This window comes from Rhagoletis zephyria, unplaced genomic scaffold, assembly GCF_001687245.7.
Source record: "Rhagoletis zephyria isolate East Lansing unplaced genomic scaffold, Rhagoletis_zephyria_1.1 Rzeph_scaffold_03810, whole genome shotgun sequence".
Classification (NCBI taxonomy): domain Eukaryota; kingdom Metazoa; phylum Arthropoda; class Insecta; order Diptera; family Tephritidae; genus Rhagoletis; species Rhagoletis zephyria.
This window is the reverse complement of record NW_016160893.1, coordinates 718-22,936: the sequence shown is the minus strand read 5'-3', so window position 1 is coordinate 22,936 and position 22,219 is coordinate 718. Positions and strand designations below refer to the sequence as shown.

The following is a 22,219-nucleotide window of genomic DNA, read 5'->3' as shown; positions in this document are numbered from 1 at the left end:
GTTTTCATCAGTTAAATATGCTTCATATGCATATACAAATAAACATATTGCACAAAAGCTTATACTTTTATTTCACACCAAAGCTACACTGTTTCCATGTAAATTTGCAAAGAAGCAACAAGGTGCCACTGCTAAGGGAGCGGTGCGAGAGAGACAACTGTCTGTTTATCGAACCTTGTATTATTGAATCATGGTAAATATTTAATTCTTACCGCAATTATTTCGAAAAAGCGTTGAGCACAAACCAAAATGAATGTAAACAAAATAGCTGATTGAGGGTTGCACAGCACACTGCCCAAAGTTGCGCTACAAAATTGCCGCGCAAAGATTCCCTTTTTGTGCAAATGGCTTTCCCTACAAATTTTGACATTTCATTTGCGAGGGTTTAAAATTGTACAGTTTGCCCAGTTTGCGAGAGTTTTGCGCTTTTAAATGTGTACCCTTAATAATTTTAAAATATTTGTTCAAACTGAGCATTTGAAAACATGTATGTATACGTATTCGCCAGTAGCTGAGTGTGCAGAGAAGTGTGCTACTATTTATTAGCTTTCAGGAGGTCCCAGGTTCGAATTCCGTCAGAAGCAACACATTAAAATTGAAATAATTGCTGAATCTTAAATTTGTTTTTTGTTTGGTTTTCTCAAAATACCAAAAAGTTTCTGGGAAGTTCATAATGAAATCGTTTTCAACGAAAAATTGACTAAGGAAATTTTCAGGAAAACAGCCGAAAGCTCATCTGTTTTACAACCATTTTCGATAGTTTTCTGCATATACGTCTCGGATGAACACTTTAGTGGGAGAATTGAGCTGAAAAAGATCCGCAAACGGAATCGGAAAACGGATGACACATAAGGTTTTTATACGAAATTGTTTCCATTTTCGCATACGTTTCCGGATATTTTGCTGGCTGGGTATGTATGTATGAATATTGTATATGTATATAAGTATGTATATACATACATACATAAATACATACATAAGTATACTTAACCATAGTTGGCGAAAACAGCATTTACAAATTTCGGGTTGAGTGGAATGATTTACATTATTTACATGATTCCACTCATGCAATGAATATTGTACATCAAACTCCGTTGGGCTGAGGATCAAACTTGTTGGGGATGGTATGAGTATGATGATGGCGTCGTATTCATATCTAAGACAACTTATACACATAAATCAATGTCGTTGTGCATATGCGTGCATCAGAGTGGGGGCGTTTCCCTGATTTAGACATACTTATAGGCACTCTTTGCTGATCACTTGTATGTACAAAGTATGTATGCATGTATGTATGTACCCACACCATAAACATTGTGCCGAACGTTCGAAAAGAAAGAGGGATTTTCTGCGCAAAAACACTTCCGCCCCTCTTTTCTAGCAAAACCGAAAGGATAATTCTACTTAGTTAGGTTTATATTCCCTAAGCGCGGCCGAAGGCCGGATACGCAGAAAGAAGTTCTGCGCCAAAATACTTCCGCCCCTCTTTCCCGGCAATACAGAAAGGATAATTCTACTTAGTAAGGGTTATATTTCCTAAACGCGGCCGATGGGCGCCTACGCAGAAAGAAGTTCTGCGTAAAAATATTTGCGATTGTTCAGATACGATTTACACCCTATTTAACTATGGTATTTACATATATGTAATAGTGAACCCGTATGGCGTTAAAACACCAAAATTGAAGTTAGCTTTTTCAAAAGGTGAAACCCTATTCAAAAACATCAAAAAATATTCCTAATTATTCATCTAAACCATTTCTGAGTGATAGAGGTCTCGCATGAAGTCAGTTTTCATTCCATCAAATCTCAAATCACCCTGTACCGCTAAAAAGGTTCTAACTTCTAAAGTAAAACCTTACTGCACGTCTATGTGGATCGTAGTTTTCTAATGTGACGTCTCATTTTGTAAATTCGAAATAACGGTGCAGATGTGATGACCTTCAAAAAAATAGGTGGCAACCCCAATTAAAAATATTATCAGCTAAAAGCTTTCTGAAAACTCTTTCGTTTGACACTAATATTTCGATATTTTATTTATGTAGGTTGTGTATAAGTAAAACAAATTGCACTTTTCAAACAGGTGGCAGCCCCGTCACAAGTATGTATTATCAAAATAAAATCTATTTATGTTGTTGTTGTAGCGGCTACAACAACCCCGCCCAGATCGGCTGATATCTCAGTCGTTGTTGTCGAGTTCCACTAACGGCAGCCCCAAGAAGCGTGCAGGCTCTATGGGGTCGGTCCATAGAGACAACGCCGTTAGGGTTGTGGGGTTTTTTTTGGGCATGCGAAGAGATGTTTCGAGTCGTGAGGGGTCTCTTCGCATGCCGGACATTCGTTCGGCACATCCGCATTTAACCTACTCAGGTAGGAATTTAGCCTGCTGCAGTAGCCAGAGCGAAGTTGGGCAATTGTTGTTCTGGTCTCCCGAGGCAGATGGAGCTCCGTCGGGTCTATGTCCGGTGTTTGTGTACCTAGAACGGCATTCACAGGGATTGAGTCTACATAACTCGAGACTGCGTCCCTGTGAATGCCGTTCAGGGCCTGTCTGTGAGCTGAGGGGTCCAGAGGATGCTTAATGAACCTCTGGACTTGGTCCGTCAGTTCATACAGATGCCTCCTGACGTGCCTCGGCGAGGGCTCCTCTGCAAGCAGCTGTCTATTTGGGTGGCCACATCTGTGGCTCCCAACAAGGAACTGCTTGCAGAGCATCGTGTTGTGCTCCCTAAATGGGACCATTTTCGCCTCATCGTGAAGGTGGTGTTCTGTACCGTCTGTAGCCTTGTATGTAGTCAGCAACGTTTCTTTGTCTTTGCCCCAAATACTGCCGGCTAGCGACTTGGGAACCTTGTTGCGGCTCTGTACTTTATTGACAATAGCTGGTTCTACGTACCGGAATGACTCGGGTTTTACTCGAGCAAGGGCTGTTGTTTCGGCGATCTAACCCCGTTTAGGTCGGCGAAGTATCTCAGAAAATCTATTTATCGTCTGGGATTGTTGTACATTTCTGAATATACTGATGAATTAAGTTGAATTTGACTTTTTAAGCACATGGCAACTCGCCTAAATAAAGTTCAGAAATAAATTATTATCAAACCCATTTCGATTGATACCCATCTTTTGAAAATCCATGTATCTTAATAAATAATTTGAATTTAATTTTTTCAATTCTGATGTCCTTAAAGATTCCAAGTGCTCAATTTAAAGATTGTTAAACTCGTACGTGTGATACCCATATTTTAAAATTTTATGTAACTTATGTATAATTAAACTAAATACGACTTTCAAAACAGGTGGCAACCCATTTCCAAACTACTACCTTCTTAAACCTTTTTAGCCCTTTAATTTGACACCAAATTTTTTGAATCGAACGAATGGTACAGATCTGATGACCTGGACAAAAAATCCCTTCGCGTATTATATATGCAATTAAAATTCGTTTTTTTATCAGAACTTGCTTTAGCATAAATTTTATCAATAAAGAATATTTTTGTGTATCAAAAGATATTTTTGTTACCTTTCTAATGATATCCTTAAAATATCTTTAATGGTTTACGAGATATTAAAGTTTAAAAATTCCCTTTTTTGGCCCTTTGAACTTGAATAAAACTTACAGTTTTGTTTCCCCCAAAAAAGTATGTTGTTATAATCAGTATAAATTCCTCTTTGGAGCCCTTTTTTGAGAAGTATACATATGTATGTACGTGGTCTGCCGTTGTTCCGGAACTTATTGCGAGCGGAAATCTTACGGCTACTAAAGCTCTCCCATCATTCGAGATCAAGTGCTCCTTGGTTTTCGAGTGTGTAGAGGCTTAATGCTCTGGCTGAGGTTAATGATATTCAACTGATTTGGGTACCAGGGCACATGGGGGTATGAAGAAGCTTATCAGTTGGCGAGAACGGCCGCAGCCTCGACCCCGATATGATCTGAGCCCTTCCTTATAGTGGGACCCAACATTATAAAGGAAATGCTGAGAAAGGAAAATACCTAACCGAGGTAACTGCATTGGCGTAACACCACGAGTCTAAGCCAGGCAAAGCATATTAGGAGGGTACAATATGAAAAGATATAGGTTATTCATGGATATCCCCAAGGAGAAACTATGAATCATTGCAAGGCCATTGCAGGCCAATAGGGCGCTTGTATAAATAAGGAATCCTCTCCAGTGACCTGTATCGCTTTTGCGAAGCTGCCAAGGAGACTCCTTTACACATTTTGAATTACTTCTCTATATTATTAAACATGCCATATGTATGTATGTATGACATTCATACCTCTAAAGATTGATTTATTTTAACTTTTTAGAATTGAAGTGATTCATAAAAATTTCAGAATTGGTATCAATTTGAAGTAAAGTTGCTTGCAAATTTATAGATTTTATTATCAGAAAGTATTTTTGGGCAAATCGGTGATGGGGGTATTAAATATACATATCGTCACCTGAAATGCAAAAAGTGTCTATTATTTAAATTTCGTTTTCATAAAATGATGTGGGGATTTATGTAGGTACATATGTATGTAATTCGATGAAATCCATCATATAAATCAAAAAGTGAATTTTGAATTTCTTAATAGTTACGACCATGATAAAAACATAGCAAGGTAGAACCGTTCTCTCATTTTGTCGGCCAAGATTTTTTTTTGTAGTTTGCCAGCATTTTAAAATCATATAAAATTGAAAATAAAAAATTGAAATTGTTATAAATTGTTGTTGCTTGAGATTGAAAATGAAAATGTGTGTGTGAGTTTGTGAGTATATTTAAAAATTAAAATGTTTGGAAACGTCAAGAATTTTAAAAGTAACTCTCAGCGGTTCTACCTTACTATATTTTTATCATGGTTACGACCATGATAAAAACATAGCAAGGTAGAACCGTTCTCTCTATTTGTCGGCCATGATTTTTTTCTGAAGTTTGCCAACATTTTAAAATCATATAAAAGTGAAAATAAAAAATTGAAATTGTTCGAAATTGTTGTTGCTTGAGATTGGAAATGAAAATTAAATTTTTGGAAACGTCAAGAATTTTAAAAATGACTCTCAGCGGTTCTACCTTACTATATTTTGATCATGGTTACGACTTTTTGCATTTCAACGATGATGTTTATTACTTTTTCAGGGGACTATATATACACAAATGCCAGAATTTTCGATTCTAAATGTAAACATCGACAAATTAAAAGTATTTCAATATGTACAATTTCATAAAACTTGGAACTTTTAACAAGTTTTACGTTTTCCTAATTTTTTGGCTATTTCTGTCTTTGAGTATTGCAGGTCCAATGAGTATTAACTCAACTGAGAACTTTTTTTATACAAGGCTGTGCGTGAACATACATATGTAAGTATTCTTTTAGTACTTGCGTCTAATATTTACCGAACAGTATGTATGACTAGTATCCAGGCGAAATCATTTCGTCCGACACCATCCACTAAGTGGCACACACTCAATTCAAAACTGAAACCCCAAAACTAAACCACGATATGTGCAACAATAGAAACAGTTCTCCGCAGCGACCGACACCTATTCACTAACTTGCAACTAAACAGGAGTCGCCCCCATTCAAATAACACATTGAACATACACCACACCTTATGGCCGTTACAAGGTGCTGTTGCACTCCTCCAACCACCCACTCATGTCGGCATCTATAGTAGATATGGCGACTCATAAGCACATACATATGTATGTATGTACGAGCGTACACCATACGTATGTACATCCAATGATACATCTGAATATGTTGTTTGGCCTGCTCCATGGCCTCCTTCAACCGCCAGCTTCGCTTTAGAGATCTATTCGTATTTGCTCCTGATGCGCTTCGTGCATAAATTAATCAGCACAAACGAAAGTACCCGACAGGCTTCACAATTGGGAGGCATACAAGACGAGGCTAAACACCAAACAGAAGAACGCAACAACGAAGATGAACACAAAGCGCAGATGAAGAAAAAAGGACGTTCTGAAAACTGCACAACCCAGCACTGGGACTCGACGCGACAGCAAAGGGGGTGTCCCATAAATTTGGGACTCCGCTGACGTTGGCCATGGACCATTCGTTCGTTTGTTGGTGTTAATTGCCAACGAACGCATTGAGAAAATATGAACAGCTGAACTTACACGAAGAAAATGCAATTGACACAATTTCTACAGTACCATTTGAATCCGGTTATACTTTTAATATGTATTATTTACTTCAAAAAAACAAAATGCTTGTATAAATATACACACATTCGCATCTCAATATCTTTTCAGTTGGCACTTTAGGGTTTTTTCCTGCAAATTCCTACTGCACTCCACCAACATGGCGATAGGTTTACATTTTCAGATTGGTATACAATTTTTCCAACTTTACCTTGAATGAAATTAAAGGCAAGCACAGCAAAAACATACATTATCGCACACTTTACACAATTTCCTTTAACTCACAAATAGTTTATTTATATTTTCAACTAATTAGCGTACACGATTTCAAAGTAAAAGGACTAAATCTATCTCTTGTCCTATTTTTTAGCACACTCGCCCGAATATTTCTTCTTCCAACTGGACTCTGCAAAAAGCAACCACAAACAAGTGCTGCCGGATCAATTTAGAATGAATTTCGATAAGTCAACTCATTTGACTGCAGATTTTTAATAGTTTTCATGTACTGTAATAAATTTTCAAATTTCAGGTATTTTCCCTTTACACGAAAATTAAATTAAATTTGAAAGAATTACTTGAAATATGTAAAACTAATTAAAAATTGTTCAAAGCTCAAAGTGTGGTAGCACTAAAGAAAATATTCTGATTGGATGCAACAATCAGAGCTGCCGTTTTCACTCCTTTCGGACTGTTTCACTCCTTTTTAACCCGAACAGTACGCAGTGATCGGATTTACAAAAATTCTGTGTAAAATTTGGAAAACTGTGGTAGATTTCAATAAAATCTGATAGATCTCAGGTTTTGGATCAAACTTAATAAGACACTAATAAAAAAAAAATTAGTATAATAAAGTGCAAGATTGAAGTTGCTAAAAATGGCGTTGAGTTTTGCAATTTTTTTCATTAACAGTGTAAAGCAGTTCCTTCCATATCAAGATATTTTTCGAATATATTTTGAGAGATATCTGCAACCTTGCGGAGTGCTGCCAGCTTTGCTTTTTATAACATCACGATATAGCGAACAAATGTGGAATGTTCTAAAAACCGCTACTTGGGATTTGCCGATTTTGACAATCCTCATGTAAAAGTAAACAACGCCTCAGAAACATTAGAAGCACTAAAATTTGCTAATCGCCGTTTTTTAACATTTTCGCCATTAATTCTTTTTATAAATCAAATTATTTTGTAATTTAATACAATCTGTCGAAAAATTTATTATTGAGAAAATTTACTATTTTACAGTTTGTTTTATCCTCTCATTCGGCTTTGTTTACTTTTACTAAAAAATTCGTTGAACTTTCCTTGATTTTGTATAAAGTTTTAAACTTTGATTTAAGTGTATAGTGTTTTTTTTTAATACCGTGAAACATATATTTGTAAAAAATAATTTGTTAATAGCTTGTTAATATTTAAAACACAATAGGTGCACGCAGATACATATCTACATATATGTATGCAGGTAAGTGTATGTTTATAACACACATGAGTTTTACATACTTTGGCAAACGTTTTTTCCTTGTCACTCCGAAAAACCCAACACGTTCCACTTTTTGGCTCATTTCTATCCGCTCGAAAATGATAAAACGGCAACACTGCCAACATCTCAGCGCGATGAATTTCAGCGATTCACCAATGAACTGCCTGGCTGTCAGAGCAGAAGAATTCATTGCCTCAGCTGAGAAATTACAGCTGTTAAATAATGCATTTCCGTTGCAATATGCATTTACATACTTCCGAAAACTTTATCAGCCCGATACTGAATAGAAACTTTGAACTTGAATTTTGGCAGATACAAGTGCATACATAAATATGAATGTTTGTGTATATGTACACTATAGAGCAAAGTACATGGCGGTTTTTGTTAAGTATGTAGGTATTTCGTCTATTGTTTGAACTTTATCTGATTTTTTTTTGGGTTTGCAGTTTAATAGCCTGTTAAATTTTACTGTAATAAAGTGCAATTTTAAGCGGCTGAAAAATTGGGTTGATTTTTAATCATATTTTTTTTTTTGCCGACTGCCTTTGCGGGTTTTTTCATACAACAAATGCAGTTTATAAAAACTGGCGTTGATTTTTAAAATTTTTTTTTTAGCAAACGGTCTTGCCCATTTTGTTCTATATTAGGAAAGAATGTGCAAAAAGCCGCCAACAAAAAAGAGTAAATATTTCAAATCAACGAAATTTTTAGCCGCTTAAAACTTTGTACTTTGTTGTACTAAAATTTAACAGGCTATAGAACTACATACCCAAAAATTTTGTAAAAATTCAGATTCATAAAATGTAAAAAAATATATTTTAAAAGCAAACTTTCATTTAACATGTACAATCAAAGGAATAATATAAAATAGTGTAACAAAAACTTTTTAAGCAAGAAAATTTTTTAAAACTGTACTAAAGTTAATAAAATAAAATAAGTTTAGCTTTCGTTAAAGTTACTAAAAGCCAAATAGTGAAAGGAATTGTTCAAACTCTAATGAAAACTACTAACAATATGCATTGATTAACTTCATTTATAAATAGTTTTTCAATATAGTTTTGAAATAGGGCGCTCTTCAATCAAATTCTAAAGTAAAATTTTTTCACAATTTAAAATGACATAAATCGTATCATTGACACCTTTTATCCCCATTTCCATCCGGATTCAGACCCTATCACAGCTGCTCTACTGCAATGGTAAAGATACTTGATGACATTAGAATACTGTTCGACAAGAACCACTTAACTCTACTATGTTTGTGGATTTCTCTAAAGCCTTTGATTCAGTTAGCCATGAACTACTGTGCTTTAAATTAAAAAACTACTTTGGGTTTGGAGAGTCAGCAGTAAAGCTGATGCGTAGCTATCTGAAAGAGAGGTCTCAGCGTGTCAAGGTTGGATCTCAAATTTCTGAACAAAGGACTTTTTTCACGGGTGCCCCACGCCAGCTCTATATGTCAGGTCCTCTTGAGGACTCAGCTAATTTGTGCGCAAGCTTCAACAGAGAACTGATGTCTATAAGGTCCTGGGCACAGTTAAATGGTCTTCGTCTTAATTGTGAAAAGTGTTTTGTTTTACCTATTTGTTAGAAACGTCTTAACCTAGCAACTATTCCATCGTTACACATTGGTGGCAAACCAATTAAATTTGTGTCAAAAGTAACTAACCTTGGGTTTATTATCAACACTGGCCTTACCTACATTGACCATGTGAATTCAACTGTAGGCAAAGTCTATAATACTTTAAGGAATTTACGAATGTCTGCTCCGTTCCCACCGATAGAAATCAGACGTAAACTCGCAGTCCAACTTATAATGCCAATTATCTGTTATTTGCTACCGTTTTATATTTTTTAAAGTAGTAAAAAACGTAATTTTTGGTAGTATTTTGACATTTTAGGGAGTAGACCCCAAATTTCTTAAAAATCTTTTAAGCCTAACTTACAGCTTCTTATAGGTTTAAAAGAAGTAGAGTGAGATGGAAATTATTGGAGCAGAAATCTAGACGTGGTTCCAATGTCCAAGGATAGTACCCAACCTTCGGTGCTCCAAGCCGACAGGGAGACAGCATAATGGCAAATAGGTGGAGGGGCTTTGAACCAAATGCGCGCAAGTCATTGGGCAGCATTCAAACTAAGTACCTCTAAAGTAGGCATACTACTACTTTAAATAGTCGTAAGTTACAGGTCCCACGGGATTTCCTGCTGATTTGGTTACAAAGGACTCAGGTCACGTATTTCTAAGCCCGCAACCAGTTGCAACACTCAGTAATGACTGGGAGGCTTCGAGGGGTTACTTCATTAAGCAAATCGGATGATTGACAACTTTTGGAATTCTTAAGTGGTCACTTCCCGAGGCACAAATCACCTCCGCAAGTACGGTATATGTACTCGTAGTATAGTCAAAGAGTATAACTCGCCAACAAGCTTTTTAGGCGGTCAGCGCTTTTCAGGCTTTCAGCGCTCTTTCAGCTGTAAGTTTCATCTTACGGCTTGAGCGCCAAAAACCACAACGCAACTTTATCATACCGTGAGAGAAAAACTCTGGCAGTGTTCAATGTGACATCGTTTGAGTTACTTTAGCCGTCATCGATTCGCCACTCCTCGCTCGCTATGTTTGAGTTCCGGTCGCTTAAAGAAGAATTTTGCATGTGAAAGCAACAACAAAGTTAGCTAGCACGGATAGACGATAGCGAGTTTGGTTGTACCTCATTGAGTTCGTTCGTTTCGCCACTCGCTAACTGTTGGCGAATCGATGACGGCTTTAATAAATTTTAACAATAAAGTAAACTACATATCGCTCATTTACTTCAATATTGTCACAAACAAAAAATTACAAATATTGAGCTGGGTATGCAGACATTACCGCTCTATCTTTGCTTCTATGTTGTGAACAAATTTCATAGCAAAATAGTAGTATAATCGCACCTTGGGGAGTACGGGAGTATGAATAACAAAATAGTAGTAAAAAACTCCCATATTAGTGCTCTCGGCAGCACTGCTCCTCGTCCATAACCTTAGCAAGGTCAGTTATCCGCCAGTGATAGCGATGACACCATGTTACTCCTGCCCTATACTTACAAGTATATCTCCAATATAAAGGTAAATTTAAATAGTCCAGCAAAGTTCTGCTTCCGTTTTCCGCTTCAACAGCCAGCCCACTTCCCATTCATGCATACAATTATTCATTCATGAAAACCGTGTCTACATGAAAAAAAAAACGCCAATGACTGACTAAATTTTGACGTGTTGAAAGCAACAACAAATCATCGTCACACGAAGTATAAAAACCGCTAAGCCAAAACGATTAAGGGCTGAACGGGGCGAGGTTAACCTTTGAGTAATTTAATTTAATCGCTCCTTCAAAATAGATAAATATTATATTATCTGTGGCTTTGTAAAAGCTGTACACGCATAAGGTATGCGCACGTATGTACATAAATGTGCATGTACATTTTATAGGAGTATGTTTAAAGGTTAATTTGTTTGTATGTAAATACATACATACATACACACACACTTTAAGGGAGCTAACTATATACATAGTTAGTTCAATGTCCAAAGGAGGGATGAAGCTTCTGGTCAGGAGACTAAAAACCACACTGAACACCTTTAAACAAATATACTGAAAGCAAAGCTAAACATTGTTCCTATCGTTATAACGTGTAACGTTAAACAATCTCAAATAAAGCTATTAGGGAATGCTTGGCGGACTTAATTGCATGCACTTTTAATGTAACTGTCCTCTTAAAAACCCACAAGACCGATGTCGAATTACACGTTAACCTAGAACTAGCTTCTCGTTAGAAGCATAATGGTTTAAGGATATGTGAGAAAACAATTTGAGGAAGCATTCTTTGTGCATAAAAACTTTATGGCGTGCGAGTGAACTTTTTTATAAGAGCAAAATACTCAATCTTGCCTATACCATTGTAATCTTATATTATTTGTAAAAAGTTGTATTCATACATATGTACATCGCTAAAACCCCACCTACACTTACGAGCTTGTTGATACGCCACTGTTCAGATTAGTTAACGTGTTGACATGCAAACTTGTTGACAACTCGCATTCAATCTTGGAGGCATTTTAAGTTGCATTGAGTACGCTATTTTCAAGTTCTTTTATTCGTTTTTATTTAATTCTAAATTAGTTTACCTTAGGGCCGTTAATTTATCCGTTTTAAAGTATAGTTAGATCATTAGTTAAATTTAGCTGCACAAATTTATATTAACAGCTCTTTATGTAAATTATTTTAACTTAATTGAATATATTTAATTTAATTTTATTTCATGAAAGTTAGCATTATTTTAATTTAACTTATGTGTGTAATTTAATTTAATAATTATTATAATTTAATAATTAAATTGCAGTTAATATAAATTGGTTTAATTTAATTTTATGTAACTTTATTCAATTTAGTTCAATTTCGTTTCATTGAGTATAATTTTATTTTACTTTTAATTTAATTTGTCGTTAAACTTCATATAATTTATATTATTTAATTTTAAATAAATTTGACTTATGATATTTTTATTGAGCTTTGTACCACGATTGTTTATTAGGAAAAATTGAAAAAGCAACAAAGTCTAAGCGGTAGAAGTTATAGGACTATTTCGGAGATCACCACATCTCCACATCAGACTTCTTTTTTCTACACTTCAGCGGGGAAGTCCTGCTGCTGCTGTGGTGATCTCCGAAATAGTGCTATAACTTCTACCGCTTAGACTTTGTTGCTTTTTCAATTTTTCCTAATAAACAATCGTGGTACAAAGCTCAATAAAAATATTAAAAATAAAATGTTAACAAGCCACAATAACATTGACAAATACAAATTTTACTTAGCTTTATTTTATTTAATGTATGTAATTAAATTTAGTTTGATTTAAATTGATTTAATTCAACTTAAATTAATGTTATGTGTTTTACTTCAACTAATGTTATTTTATTTTATTTAAACTAGTTTTATTTATTTAAATTAATTTTATTGCACTTTAATCTATTTATTAGTTTCATTAATTTCACAAACTCTACCATGCTTGAAATACCCCAAGTAGCGTATTGACTGTTCAAATCCAAATAATGCCCATGCATCCATATAAACATATATACACACATACATACATACTTCTGTAAACACCCTGCAAAAAGTGGGACTAGGTTAAATACTAGTACAGGACCACGGTACCTTGTAACCAACACTAGTAACGAAAATGGTCCAAATATATGGAGAAAATATGGTTACATTAACATTGCGATGTTAATGGACCTGACCACCTCTGGTCGAAGGCTGCATAACATGGGACCACCTAGACAACTACTCCTTTTGGACCATGGCACATTCGGCAAGCGAATCATATTGCCGATGGGCCACGAAGAGGTGGTGCTCAACACATATATCAGTTTTTTACATTTTAAGTGGGCCAAGTAAGCGTAACAAGTTACTAGTATAAGACCTGGTCCTTTTGCACATACTTTAAAACTACGACCAAGTGGACCTGGTCCTCAAATTTTTGTAGGGCACGTTTACACATACACATACATATATACATACTTGTTCAATGCACCAAAGATCGAAATAACCCAGCCAGCAAAAGTTCGAAAATGGAAAAAACAACAATTGTAATATATCTAATTGTAATTCCTTACGAATATTAGTGTTAATGTTTGATAGTAGATTTACATTTAGGCATTGTTTGCAAATCAAGTAAAAGCTACGCACTCGACTTAATGACATTAAATATCCGTCGTCGAATTGTGCGAAGAATTATCTCATGTTATTATGCGCTCCGTACCACGCTACAATTAGGAGAAGTCTCCGGGAATTTCCAACCTAACCTACGAGATTCATATTAGCTAAAACTGACCTACCATCATTAGACGAAAGAGCCCCATATAATGTCAAAAGACTCATACCAATCTCATACCCCAAAGACATTTCTCCACGATGCAGGGAAAGACTCCGGCATAGTTCGAAACCAAAGGGCTAGAAAATCTGCAATTGAAAGATGTGTTGAAGCCGCAAAATGTTGGATGTTTGTTCGTTCGCCCCCGTGGATTAGCTTTCGTAATACGCGAGTTATCTCGTCTCCCAAAAAATAGCACCCTTCCGTCTCTCTTCCGTAAGTCCTTCCTTCAACTGGCGCATACGTTCCGATATACGGAATGGAAATTCATTTACACTGATGGGTCCAAAGCTTTAATCACCATCGCATTTGCAGTGCCAGATGAAGAAAAGCAGACAATTGGCACGAATGTTCTGCATCATGGCTGTTCCGTGTTCACATCCGAGGCTGTGGCAATTTCGAAGCTGTTAAATTTGTAATGGAAACAAAAGGCAAATACATAAGGGCTATTCGCGATTCGGTGCATAAGAGCTGACAAATTTATGCAATTGCAGAAATATGCCATGGATTGTGAGCTACCTTTATTAAACTGTCATGGTAAAACTTTTTATGCTCTGGATTTTCGGTATTGCAAATTTGTCAAGCCATGACAAATGCAAATGCGTGTAAATTGTTTGTGTATTGCAAATAATTTGCAATACAAATTTGCAATGCAATAATGCTAGGCCATTTGCACCGGATCACGAATAGCCCTATAGTAACCTCTTCCAGCCTCTCTTCAATTGCATCAATCGTGAACGTTCGAAAACAAAATCATTTGGTTTCAAATATATATAAGAAATTTGCTATTGCAATGCGAGAAGAGAATAAAACTGATGTGGCATAAATGGAAACGAAGCCGCCGATCGATGAGCAAAGTTAGCCACCGAAGAACCCCTAATTGTATCAAGATGGATCCTGAAAGAAGACATTTTAAGGCAGATCGAGTCAGATACGGCATAAGAGGGAGAAAGCTTAACTGGATCAACTTCCAACATCATTACTCTAACATCAACCGAGTAGGCAGAAGACCACATCTCCCTCACGACGAGTGATGTAATGATTTAAAAGCGTTCATCCGCCTAAGGATTGGACATACATTGTTAACCCACAGTCATATATTCAAAAGACTAACTCCACCTTAGTGCTGATACTGCGGGGTATGCGAGCTTGAGAGCGTGAGAACAATCTGCTTCGACAAAATCAATCCTTCAAACCTACTACAACACATAACGAAAGAAAAGATCAAATTGATTAAGAAGTTTTTAAAGAGTTGTGTTCTAAAAAAATGCATTTGAGACTTTCAAATCGAATATGTATAATAATTAGTTTAAGTCAGTTTACCTTTAGTCTGAAGTTGTAACTGTATATTTTGGTTAAGAGATCCTAAGGCCTATACTATGTGAGTGGATTGATCTCTCGCTTTAAAATAAAAAAATACAATTACTGGTTTCAAATAACATCATAATTTTTGAGCGATTTTCCGGATACGAAAATGAAAGAAATTGTGGTGGTTTTCCGTTCTTTGAACGTTTTTGGATACGTAAGTTAACGAAAAATGTAATCGTTTTCTGTTCGTTTCCGAATACGGAAAAATTTACGAGACCGCACTGTCGGCAAAATTTATGTTTTACTGCTGGCTGGGAAGCGCTGCGCTTATTTGGTGCAGTTAATTTCAAATCTAATTTAAATGTGAATGAATAGCTGTTGTTGTCCGGAGACTACTTACCTACATAGTTTTAGCAGTGGTTGTTGTTAGTTGTTTTTTTTTTCAACGATTTATTTGCCCATTATTTAAAAGGAGCCACGAACACGAATCAACCAATTATGAACGAAAATCGGGCGAACTATTTACTTCAAAACACCTGTCAGTCATAGTCGGTAAACAACGTACAGCACTCGTTATCCTCTCGCCAGCGGAAATGTGCATAGTGAATAACTAATTTTCTCTTAGCATCCGCTTCAGGTTTGGGATGTTGATCTTTTGCTAGCAAAGAATGAAGGCAGTATAAAAAAAAAAAAACAAATACTTCTTAGAGATGACATCGAAAGTGACAAATGTCTCAGCTTCACAAGCAACAGCTTTAAAGGGTGTTGTACGCAATAGCAGTTATGTAATACCCGGCTTATACGATCTTAGTGTCGAGGACACAAATTGGGTGCTGACGTCATCATTCATCATTTTCACAATGCAAACTGGTAAGGTTTGGAGCAAAAAATTTATTCGATATACATGCATATGTTCATACGAGTACATAAAAATTTGGAGATAAAATAATAAAATTTCAATATAAATTTGGAAATATAAAAGTATTGAACGTTTTAAAATCAATATTCCAAATGAGTAGTCAACTTGCAAACAGCGTTATGTGATTTAATAATAGTAAGCCACAAATTAAAAAAAAACGTCTACAAGAACAAGCACCATCCAAATTGTATAATAACAATAAAAAACAAAATCGCAGTGCGGTACTTTTTGCAAATTTTATATATGAAAATTTAATATTGCGAGTTTTGAAACAGTAACTTTTACAATAGCTAGCTTTTTTTAGCTTTTCACGTTCTCTCTTCCAAGAAGGTTGGTCTGCTTCTTTTTTAAGACGTCTTCCACTAGGCACCGAAACCACCACGTTTTCTTGCAATTCAGAAGGTGGAGAGTTTTGAAAGTGTATAAATACATGCATAAGTATTATAGCGACTTTTGCAAGAGTAGTTAACATTTAATGCTATTTTTTCAGAACATATAAGGATTTTGCACTGTATTGTTAGTGAACATGAAACTATTTTAAATACTGGTACGTTACCCACCAAAAACTAAAAATTTAAAAAAAATTTACGTAGCGCACTTTGCAAGTTGGCTACTCAAATGTTCATTTAGCAGCATAATTTAAAAAAGGCAAACACTTTGATATTTTGAGGTTATTCTTTATTTCATGGTCCTGATCTGAAATAAAGCTGCACCCGAATACCCTACGAACGCCAAATAGATTTTTTAGTGATACGAATATAAATATTTACATATTTTATTGCCGCTTCGCCATGAGTCATCGATAACTTAACAAGCTTTGCTTCGAAGAAGTCTATGTAGACTTTTTCACCGACTTGGGAAAAAGGAGAAAAGCTATCAATTCATGGTTTAGGTTGCCGGATAACTTTGGACCAAGTGAACTGTTTTTATCGAAAAAGTGGTACCTCAATGGTGGTCCCATATTTATTTGGTTTATTTCTTATTGGAATTCAGCGGCACTCCAAAATTTTTACATGAACATTGATTTCGGTTGAAGTTTTCGTGATTTCCGTTCCAAAGGTCGATTTTAAGCTACAATTTGAATGTATAAGTAGATCCCGATCTTCGAATCCACGATATGTATTTCCATCTGTAAATGTGACTGTTTCGATAAATATGTAATTGCATATGTCTGTCAAATTCACAGTATTTAATTAACTGTTCAAAATCCCGTTCTTTGAAAAGGAAATAAAACTAAAGATGATCCTATCTGTATGTCAGATGAAAATAGAAACATTTCCATTTCGGATGAACGTGCATCTGCTTGGTACAGAAAAAAATCGAATTTGGCTTTTCAAGATATGTTGGCATTTCCATATGTAAAACGTGGCATGTACACATGCAAATACATATCGTGTACGAACACTTTTAGCAAACTGCTCAAAATTCACTCGGAGTGCACAGTCCCCCAAATCCTATTCCTACACATATTTCAACTATCAAGAATATATTGGTATGTGGTCAGTCTTTACAATGACAATATGCCAAGATCAGGGTTTGAAAATGCTGTAATATTTTTATTTAATTTGCTTTTGCTGTGCTTTGACTTCGGCATGTATGATATCGAAAGCAAAGCAAAAGCAATTCAGAAAAAAGCAAATGCTTTGGCTGCCGTTTTGCTATGAAATTTCGAAAGCAAATTGTGGAAGCACAAAGACAGCGCAGCAGCAGCAAATCAACAGCAATTTGATTATAAATTTGCTGCGAAGCATCGAATTGGCAGAAATAGAGGATATTATATGTATGCGTGCGCAAATCCACTAGTCGCTTACCCTGATAAGCTTTGCACTGATGGCGGAGTTAATATGTACTTAGATAATATACCACGCTGCAAAAGCGTCATGTGCACAACACAGCCAAGCAGATAACAGCACAGCAAAAGCACTATCACAGCAAATCGAAAGCAATAAAATTGTTTAAATAAACTGCCGATAAAAAAACAAAATAAACTTTTCAAAGTTACAGCAAAATCAAAGCAGTTCGAACCGAAATCGAAAATTTCAAAGCTAAGCAAAAGCAAAAATAGTAATGCCGTTGCTGCTTTGCTGACAGTTTTTCAAACCCTGGCCAAGATCGTCCAGATCGTCAAAGAAGTAGACACAAGCTGAAAACCTGAAAAACGCTCAACACAAATGAAAAGAAAACCACTTAAAACTTCTCTCATTGTGGAAAGTCATGAGGAAATCTTTTAAACATTTGGCCTTTATCATTTTGGGCAAGAAACGATGAATTTGTTCGGTTTTATTTGTGGTGTATTTCTAGTGGATGGAAAAATAAGCCTAATCGGCGACTAAAATTTACGAGTAATAAAATTTACACACCTCTCATGCAACTGCATGCACATCTTTATTGTACTCTCAGCCAAAATAACGGTTTCAAACATACTAAGAAAACCACAGAGTAAGGACCTTTAATGACTTAGAATAATGATAAATGGACTTGGGGTAGCCAAGAAGAATATATTAGCCTTAGTCATAGAGAATAATCGTAAAGTTTAGAGGTGTACATATGTAGCTAAGCGATGCGGAATAGTAGGGTTTCAATGAATGCAGCTACAAATGCTTATCTTTACTAAATTCCTACACTTACGTCCTCGTTTACGCACCTTAGCCAACGTGAGCAACACTGAAATCCACAGCGTCTGCTTACCATGAGGACTAGTTGCAAGCGAGAGTCTGTCGTAAGGCAAGCGGTTCGCTAATAGACAATGATTTGAAGTCCGGACCTTAATGGTCCTCAATCAAAGTGAGATTTTTCGAACACCTCGCTTATTTGTGCCCATGCCCGAACGGAAGAGAAGATCGAGGCGTCTTAACTATAAGCGCTGTCGTCACCACGATATAAAAATGGTTTTAGGCAATTTCAATGCCAGGGTAGGCAGGAAAGGAATCTTTGATCCCACCGTCTGCAGCACCAAGTTGTAGCATAAATACAAGAATTCATCAGGCTATGGTGAAATTGATAAGCTTGTGGGCGAAAAGCTGCAGGCAAGATGTGAGTGGATCGATCGACTACCTACCAGAGGATTTACAACATTCAAAAATATATTAAAGGCGAATTCATCGTTCTAGCTCAGAACTTCCCTTCCACGTGGTTGTTGTTGTGTTTCTCTGATCAAAGTTAAAAAAAAATGAAGAAAAATAGTGGCTCATTAAAATTTAACCGATGAAAACTCCCAACTAGCTAAATCCTACAATGTATATATACATCGTTTTAAATGTCTATAAATCCTCCTTTCAAAACTTCTTCGATTTTTTAAATCGGATGGGAAATGGTCAAGCTATTAATAGATAAGTGCATCAAGTATTAAAATAATGGTTTTTTGCTATAAAAAAATTGGAGGGTTCTAGAACTATACCGGACCTATTTCCATGTTGTGCTCGACTATGCCTTCAACCTACACTACGTTTTGTTTCGGGTGCATTTCATGACTTTTTTGTAGCACCGTGTAATTGGCACTTACACATATCGCACACGATCTTCAAAAGTGACACAACTCAAAGTTTGCCATTTTAGAAATTATGCACAAAAAATGCACACAGAGCCTTTATTTACCTTTTAGTAATTGCTGGAGTAAAATCTTATTATAATTTGTTGAAAAAACCTAAGGTAAAGTCCTCTTGCCAATATGATGAGCATGTGCTAAGAAATAGGTTTTCGCATTTTCTGGCGAACGTGTAATTTTTAGTTGTGTCACTTTTGAAGATCGCGTGAGATATGTTAGTGTTAGGCCGAGCTTGTACTTCCTACTTCAAACGCATTTCTTTTTATTCTTTTTTTTTTGATTTTTTCATCATTTCAAACTTTCTTTTTTCTCCCCACAGGCTTTGGCATGCTAGAGTCAGGTTGTGTGTCAATTAAGAATGAGGTGAACATAATGATGAAGAACGTCATTGACATTGTATTGGGTGGCTTCACTTATTGGCTCTTCGGCTATGGTATGAGCTATGGACGTGGACCGCTATCGAATCCATTCATAGCGGTTGGAGATTTTCTGCTCGACCCACCGGTGGGCGATCCTTTGATGGGACAAATTTTCGCCGCCTTTCTCTTTCAGCTGTCCTTCGCTACGACAGCAACAACAATTGTTAGTGGCGCTATGGCGGAGAGGTGCGTTTATTAATTTTATATTAATTTTTATGCACTCACTTATACATATATTTATTAGACTGACCCAATTTTATACAATGACGCTATATTTTGAGGCTGATAGCTAAAAACTTTCGAATACTTGTGAAAACTCATCTGAACAAGTCTGGTTGCGAAATTCAAATATTAACCCAATTCGAGTCTCTGGTTTGTAAGATTTTTGGCTACCAAGTAATATTTTAGAGCGTATTGAAGGAGACGTCAAGGGTAGATTTTGTAGAAAATTTTCGCGCTTCCAGGCTAAATATATGTTTTCGGGTTCGCTGACTTGGTCAGATGAATTTATACAAGTATTCGAAAGTTTTAGCTATCAGCAAAAAAAAAAAAATAACGACATTGGCCAAAATTGGGTCAGTCTAATATTTCGTATGCTTATACGTACGCGATAAATATTGTGGCGAATGTTCGAAATCTAATATGCATACTGAACTGAGAACGATCTCATAACCAACCTTAGGTTTCCAACCAGGGTTGCCACTTTGGTAAATTACCAAAATTGGTAGAAAAAATTTGGGTTGGTAAAAATACATATAATTTTTTTTTTCATTTTGGTAGTTTTTTGTTAGAGGATTTTGTTTGAAAAACAAGTAAAACTCTTCACACCCGCTTTATATTTTGTAGTTACCTTTATATTATAAATTTCTCTACAAAAGTATAGTCAACTTTATTGCATTAATTTTCGAACGCTTGCGTTAATAATAATAATAGATTGGCGCTTACACATATGTTAGTGTTTGGCCGAGCTTCTCCTCCGATTTGTGGCGTGCGCGTTGATGTTGTCACACAAAGGGGAGGGACCTACACTTTGACGCCCACTCCGAACGGCGATCGTATTTTTATGAGAAGCTGTTTTTCATCGCAGAAATACACTCCGGAGGTTTGCCATATTCTGCCGAGGGGCGACCACTGTTAAGAAAAAAATTGTTTTCTATGTTTTTTTCCGATGTTGCTTTGACCAGGGCTTGAATCCAGGCCCTGGGGAGTGAAAGCGCGCACTTCTTAAAACACTACACAACAGCGGCCGGTTGCATTACGTTTTTTATAAACAAGTAAAACGCGAACATATCGTGCTCCATTTAAAACTCATTTTTCTGGAGCTTTTGATTGCCTAAATATCTTGAATGATTCTTTAAGTAAAAAAAATTGACAGGTATTTAATTGCACACTACTATTGTTGGCAAATTTCAAAAAATAAAACACAAAAGACCGGCGGCAAAAAAAAATATATCAACGGGAATTTTTAGCTGCACATTGTTAGTTATAATAAAATTTAATGGGCTTTGAACCTATATACCCGAAAATGTTCTAAAAATTCAGAATACAAATTTTGGCTAAATTGTTGATTTTTTCTAAATGTTGTATATAGCTTGAATACTTGATTTTTATAGGTTTTGTTAAAGCGCAAACCATATTCTTATACAAAAGAATAGAAAAAAGATTTTACTTGAACAACATTGTGAATACATATGTATTTAAAATATTTTTTTGTCCTGTATTTGTCTATAATACTCCAGTTGAAGTTTTTTCAAATGATTTAATTTCGTTGTTACCTTTGGTTTCATAATTTTCGCATTTGGTTGAAGAAAACCGAGAAGATACCATTAATATGATCTCAGATACCATATCATTAGTTAAATAAAAGCATCCTTAATTTCGACAATGTGAAACGTTTAATTGTTTAATAGTGTAACTTTTGAAGATCGTGTGCGATATGTATTCTCTCGCCCATCCGTACGCACGGAAATTACGTTTCTTTTTTTTTGCATTTCTCAAATGATGTGACCATCAGAATGGGCTGCTTAGATATTTCTACTATTTATAATGTTAATAATGTGCTGTCAAAATGACAGCCCATCTGAAGTATGTTGACTTATACTTGCAACAATGCACTTTTAACATGGACTGGCAGTACTGTAAGACCATCAGAATTGGCAGACAACCTTGAATTAATTTTCAATACAGACCAACCGTCGACCCCACCTCTAAAATTGAGGGATATGTTCGGTATTGAAAAACGAAAAAATATAACTTAAAAAATCGCGAAAGCTCTATCTTTTGGTGGTATTACCAACTTCTGGTTTCGACCGGAAGTTGCTTCACATCAAACAAAAAAGTTAAAGAAAACCGATTTGACAGCTTTTGAGGGTGTCGGAAAAAAATTTACACCCTTGAAATATTCTCATAGTGAGTGTTCAAAATGGCTTCGAAAAAATTGAACTTTTTTTTGATACGGTACCAGGGTTTTCTGGTTAGTTAAGCGAATGCTCTTTCTATGTGCCAA

General features: G+C 35.8%; 2 protein-coding genes across 2 annotated transcripts in view; one reads left to right on the top strand and one right to left on the bottom strand.

The window, feature by feature from the left end:
* The window catches only part of LOC108369703 (putative mediator of RNA polymerase II transcription subunit 26), a 39,532-nt gene extending 32,989 nt beyond the window's left edge, over positions 1-6,543 (bottom strand). The window contains 1 exon segment of the mRNA XM_017624870.1: positions 6,356-6,543. Within this exon segment, the coding sequence (XP_017480359.1) occupies positions 6,356-6,395 (40 nt within the window). The 5' untranslated portion in view covers positions 6,396-6,543.
* An 8,349-nt stretch (positions 6,544-14,892) lies between these two features.
* LOC108369704 (putative ammonium transporter 3) lies at positions 14,893-20,425 on the top strand. Its single transcript, XM_017624871.1, has 2 exons — positions 14,893-15,701; positions 19,614-20,425. The coding sequence occupies exons 1-2, from the start codon at positions 15,542-15,544 to the stop codon at positions 19,910-19,912; spliced, it is 459 nt and encodes a 152-aa protein (XP_017480360.1). The 5' UTR covers positions 14,893-15,541; the 3' UTR covers positions 19,913-20,425.
* The last annotated feature ends 1,794 nt before the right edge of the window (positions 20,426-22,219 follow it).